At 41.0% G+C, this 6,373-nt stretch overlaps 1 protein-coding gene across 1 annotated transcript; it reads right to left on the bottom strand.

Moving 5' to 3' along the window:
- Positions 1-4,405: 4,405 nt before the first annotated feature.
- pou4f1 (POU class 4 homeobox 1) lies at positions 4,406-6,373 on the bottom strand (the record flags this gene model as incomplete). Its single annotated transcript, XM_080430576.1, has 2 exons — positions 4,406-5,668; positions 6,251-6,373. 2 exons carry the CDS (start codon positions 6,371-6,373, stop codon positions 4,658-4,660), a joined length of 1,134 nt encoding a protein of 377 aa, XP_080286702.1. The 3' UTR covers positions 4,406-4,657.

The following is a 6,373-nucleotide window of genomic DNA, read 5'->3' on the forward strand; positions in this document are numbered from 1 at the left end:
CACAAAAGAGATCCTGCAGCAACATATACACACCGCTGCAGCCTCAACGAACCCCTAGCTGACCTTTGCCGAAAATGTTCGTTGTTTTGAATGAAAAGCGTTTTTTTAAAAGATATAGGCTATATTATATATATAATATGTTATTCCTAAAAAGAAACTTTAAAAAACTTTAAAAAACGACTTTGAATGGCAGTGACAGTATCCAGACGCTTATTGATCTGATTAAGAGTGAGATACCAAACTCAATAATAATGTATTTGATTTTCAGGTTATGCACAGGCAATGTAGGCCATGCATCACCATGTTTCATGTTAATCATGTTCTTCATCATTGCTAATTGGTTGGTCTAATCACCCTATTGAGTTCAATCAGAAAATATAGACAGTTAAGTAGCACTGATATATGGGTACAGCACAGGTCATTAAAAAAGGTTTTATCATTTTAAAGCATTGGTCATGTTACACAATTTTAAGGCTTAATTGTTTTTGCTTTTCCATTTTCTAAATCTATGCTTTAAATTAATGATTTACTAGTTTTTAAGTATAATAGATGCATAACGTATAGTAGCTTATTGCTTATAGCCTACAAGTAGGCTTTAGCGAAATGTTGGTCCTTTATAAAATTGTTATTGCAATGGGTTTGTTGTAGGCCTTATGCCAGATGATAGTAACAAAGCTAAACAATTCAAAGTTATTTAGCGATGTAAAAACAAAAAACAAACTAGGCTACAATACAAAATAGCTCTCGCAATATCCATTTTACCCCCTCAGAGGTTTGAACCAGAACTGGACAGAAAGTGAAACTATATGCGTAATTATTTTAAGGTTTTGTTTATCCCGTGTAAACTTGTTAGGCAAACCTAAAGAAAAAAATTGGCTCTAGCTCAATTTATACTCGACTGAGGAGTATAACTTGGGCATAGATATCACGGCCTGCCGAGAAACCCATCGCAGACTCTGAAAACACTTCAGCTGCACCATGCTTCTTCTACATGGCGATATTTCAGCACCACGAACAGCTCCGTTGCAGATTGAAAAAGTAATGCATTATTGAAAGCCTATATCAAACAGCTCTGGGGTGCTGTCTGTCTCTCTGCGCAGGGGCCCGGGATGAAGTCCGACTGTCTGCCTGCACAATAGCTTCTAATATGTTAATGGCCGTAGGGGATGCCTGAGGTACCGTCCCCAGCTGCCTCGCGTACCATATGTCAGCCCGTTTACGACAGGGGCCTCTATTAATCAGGCGGGTATTTCATCAGTAAATTCACCAATATCATAACCCTTAAAGTTCTATCAATAGTATATTGACTACTCGTATAGCGATTTGAGTCTGAACGAGATTTTCCTCCTATACACAACTGACTCATCTTTTAGACCTCGACATTTCCAACTAATGGTGACAAAACTAGTTCAGCCCAAGTGACAAATAAAACCCTTCTTGATATGATCTTGATTCTTAAAATTAAGGCTACCATCTTAATGGGCTGCACCTGGGGCAATACCGTTTGTGTGAGTCCAATAAAAACAAATAAAAGCATTCCATAGCGTTTCAATTCAATAGCCAAAGAGATTTTTTTTTAAAAAGGCAACTATTGGCCAAGTGGCAACACTGTGGCATCAAGAACTTCTACTCACGTTCAGCCATCCTTCACGCATCTCGCCGTAGCCAAAAGCAAAAGAAAAGCAATAAGGAGCAGCCTTGTCTTCAGCCACATGGCTTCTTTCATCCAGAGCTTTTACCAAACCCCGATAGCTGTCTGAAAATATTGCATTTTATATCAGCAAAGCGCGCGATTAATATTGCATCACCATGCATTTAAAAATTCGTTTCTCAAAACGCAGTAGGAAAGCGAACCCCGCCAAAAGAGATCCTCCAATATAGTGGACAGAAATAGAGCATTGGACAGTTTTGAATAAATCTAGTTTAAATGTTTTCTTCTTTTCGTTTTAGTGCCGTGGTTCTCTCAACCAGTGGTCCGGGGACCACCAGTGGTCCTTGAGGGGGTTCCAGGTGGTCCCCAGCTAAATGATGGAGAGTTGGAAACCAAATGGACCCTGATCTTTAACTCTTGAGAGCGTATAATGAAACCAAATGGACCCTTACGGGTCCATTTGGTTTCATTTTACGCCCTCAAGAGTTGATAAACATCTGCATTACTTAATTTACACAATTAGAGAATATATATAGAATACGTGTTCTTTTGATCAACGTTTGCCTGTTATCTCTCCTATGGTACCACATCAATACAGCATGGCATTGTGGACAAAATCTTATCCAACGATTACAAAATATTTGAAGTTTTGGGTCTGAGAGGCAGTGGCTCAAATACCGAATAAATAATGGACCTTGACATGAAAAGGGTTGAAAACCACTGTTTTAGTGTCAAGACGAGCAGCTCTGATGCTGGGGTTGGAGTTGTTCTGCTATATATGAGACGCCGAGGTCTCAGACTTCATTAAATGTTCATTTGTGAAAGCCTGCTTCAAACGGGCCTTATATGAGCCTTATTATCAACCGATGAGTAAAGGCATGTTCACTTTACCAGTGAGAGTCTTGGCTCGTCAGTTGCAATATTGTTAAGCATCAAAGGCCTAAGTAGGCCTACATGGTGTGCAAAACACTTTTTGGGGGGGTATGCCGACATAATAGGCTAGCTATAGCATGATTATTATTTTGTATTTCCATATCTATCATAGTTACCATTATACACCATAATTAGAGCACTTTTAAGCAGTACAATGGTACTTTTGGGAAGAGTGCTTTACTTTAATTCGTAAAATATCCGACCTACACTATTATAGGCCTATATGCTAACTATACAGATTTTAAATGTTTTGTATAACGCTGATTATTATTATTAGTATTAATTTTCAAACGTTTTAACATTATTATTATTATTATTATTAATATTATTGTTATTATGATTATTATTGTTCCAAAAGAGAGTTCAATTCAAATATAAATTATTTTGAAATTGTAAATAGAGGCCTATTGGTCCCAAATTGTACAATTCCCAAATTGTTATGAGCTAATCTGAATTGGTGCTGATGTCTGAAGGCATGTAAAAACTATTTTCTGTGCATTATTTCCACACTAGCCATGATAGTATTAATACAAGGGGGAATATTTCCACATATTAATAAAAACAACAAGGATACAATTACGTCGTCATATATTGTATCCAATCATTGCAGTTGGGATGACATTTTAAATGAACATATTAGGCCAATAAATGACCGTGATCGTTTGGCCCAGTCAAAACCAAGACTGCATTCTTTCTTTTGTTCATTTATTAGAAGATTGCTGGAACACACACCTCCCTGTTGAATTTGGCTTACAGAATGAATAATACCAATGAAAGTAAGAGGACAACAGAGGAGGGTGGTACACAGTAAAATCCTAAGTGTTAATTTAACTCTGAGAGAGTATAAATGGAATCAAATGGACCCTTAGGGTCCATTTGATTCCATTTATACTCTCTCAGAGTTACAAATGGATAAATTAACACTGTTGATTTTACTGTGTAGGGTTGTGAAAGAGGGAAGGACACAGTGGGACAGTTCATGATGCACATGTGGCCGCAGTTTGTAAACATACTTGTGCACAAAGTAAAAATATTACTTACACAACTTTTTCGTAACAATTAACACGACAAACAACGTGATGTTAATGTGAAAACAGGCATTTAACGTGACTTACACCATCCACAAAATAAGACCTGTCGCCGGGGTGACAGGTGTCCTGTAGTGACTCTTGAGATCCAATGCATAGAATGTTTGCACTGCAAACTAAAATACATAAAATGTTTTTTTGTTTTGTTTTTTTTATCACCGTGATCATAATTTTTCCGCATTGTAGCCATGGGGTCTTTCATGCCTTTTATTTATTCGAAACTTTTTTTGTCGTGAATCCCAATAGTGTCAATAGAAAATAGGCCTTGTATTTAAATTCAAAAATTGAGGAACGTCTAGGAAGTGTTACCGTGATATTTGTATATACAAACCATTTCGACATAACCAATCTTAGCAACCTAAAATATCTGTCTTAAATTTTGTGCAAATTCAAAATAAATATATTTGAGGTGTCTATATTTCCACATTCAGAGGCTAAATCGCTGCCTATGAATTGTGATTTCATGCAGGCCTATTTTTTTTAATCTGTAGCCTTTAAGTTTGCAACTTAGTTTGAGTTTACAGCAGCCTCCAAATAATAATAAAATGAATAAATTAATAGATTCATAAATAATTCTATAACAACAACGACAAGAAAAGCCAACCAAAACACAGTTCAACAATCAATCAATGAGGTAATTCGTAAATGGCTATATACTTCAAATAATAGGCCTAGAAGAAAATAACTCGCTAGAATCAAGCAAATTACCTCTTTTCACATGTTTTAAAAGGCAATGTTGACGTCGGAATACTTTTCCCTCGAAACAACTGAGCGAAATTTGTGTAATCTGTTATTTGCATACTTCACATTCACCGATAACGTGAAAATAAAGAAGATATATGAAGCCTCATAAAATGGGTATCTAAAGCCCATTGCACACCAACGTTTAAAACCGTTGGAGACAAAAGACTGAAAATGGTGTCATAATGTTCCTTGGTCCCCAATTTCAGTCAAACAACTCACAGCCCATTTAACAGCCCAGCAGTCAATGCGTAGCGGAAAATTTCAATCGCTTTTGCTTCTGTCTTTGGTTACAAAACCATACTCGCACGACGTTCTTTTTGAGGTCCAACTTTTCAGCTATCGCCGCGATTTTCTCGGACGACGGTCGAGGCTGCACGGCGAAGTAAGCCTCCAAAGACCTCTTTTCGGGCGCCGCTATCGAGGTCCTCTTGCGTTTCTTTTCCCCTCCGTTGAAAATGTCCGGTTTGTTCATTTTGTCCCTCTGGGCCCCTTCGGCTTCCTCCAGCCACGCCTGAAGGATGGGCTTGAGCGCGATCATGTTGTTGTGGGAGAGAGTCAACGACTCGAATCGACAAATTGTACTTTGGCTTAGCGAGCCCACGCCGGGGATCTTGAGATTAGCCAGAGCGCCACCCACGTCCGCCTGGGTCACCCCCAGCTTGATCCTCCGCTGCTTGAAGCGCTCCGCGAAAGCCTCCAACTCCCTGGGGTCCGTGTCCGAGTCGTTGCAAGGGAGTCCGTTATTAGTAAGTCCTACGACACCTCCCTGACCCCCACCACCACAGTGGCTCGGCAAAAGACCGTGGTGTGTGAGGGGCGAATTCATGTTCATAGCAGCCTGGTGGGAGAGGTGGCCCAGGCCGTGCATGTGAGAGTGCGGGTGGAGAGAGGGGGAGATGAGCCCTCCTCCGCCGCCTCCACCTCCTCCACCTCCGGACCCGTCGTGCGCGCTGGACATCAGAGCCAAGCCGGGCGAGAGCATGTGGTCCATGAGGTCCGGGGGCTCCTGGTTCTGGTTCGGGTGGTGGTGGTGGTGGTGGTGGTGGTGATGGTGGGCCAGTGGCACGGTGGAGTTCGAGGGGCACGTTGGCACCGTGTTCATCGTGTGGTACGTCGCGTCGGGCTTGAAGGGATGCGTCTTGCCGTGATGGCCCGAGTGTTGAGAGTGGGACACGGCGATGTCCACGGCCGCCAGAGCCTCGGCGCGGGCCAGGAGGGTCTCATCCAGGCTGGCGAAGATGTTACCCTGGAGCTGCAGGGACCGAATTAAGGGAGAGGAGATGAATTGATAAAAAAAAGGCAAAAAAATGAGAAAGAAAAGGGGGGAAATCGTGAAAAAAGAAGATGTGTCAGTCGGGACCTTTGGCAACAGATAACACATGGGTAGCCCTCCATGTCTTGAGAAGCCCTCAAGTCATAAACATTGAATAGTAAAACCGGGCTTTTGCTTGAGCACATGCTTTCAGGATTTTTCGATGAATTGAATACACTTGAATACGCTTGTTTCCCAATGGAAACAAGCCATAGTGCTTTCTTGGGTTTAATCCTATTTTTTATTTAGCATCCCTTTGTATAGAAGTGTAGCCTACTTTTCTGTGCTTTCTTTTTTTTTTGCAAACTGCTAAATAAAGTATTCAATCAATCAAAAATCTAAAAGATCACAGACGATTCGGGTGATTACCGTGGAATACATGAAAAAAACATTAAGCGCGCGTCTTGGCAGAATGTGCCTCGGAGCACCCCTTGTTATCATTACGCACTGGTCGCATTCGGCGATACATGCAGCCCGATGGGCACAAAAAGAGGACAGTAGAAGTTTTCTGGGATCATTTACCTGTGGAGTTTGTAGACAAGCTCTCCTTATGGCTTCCGAGCTGGAATGCAGGGTGGTGTATTTGTGCTCGATCTGAGCGGGATGCATGGCGAAGTGCGGCTGTTTGCTGTTCATGGACATCAT

Source organism: Gymnoscopelus braueri (genome assembly GCF_963280865.1).
Source record: "Gymnoscopelus braueri genome assembly, chromosome: 1".
Taxonomy (NCBI): Eukaryota; Metazoa; Chordata; class Actinopteri; order Myctophiformes; family Myctophidae; genus Gymnoscopelus; species Gymnoscopelus braueri.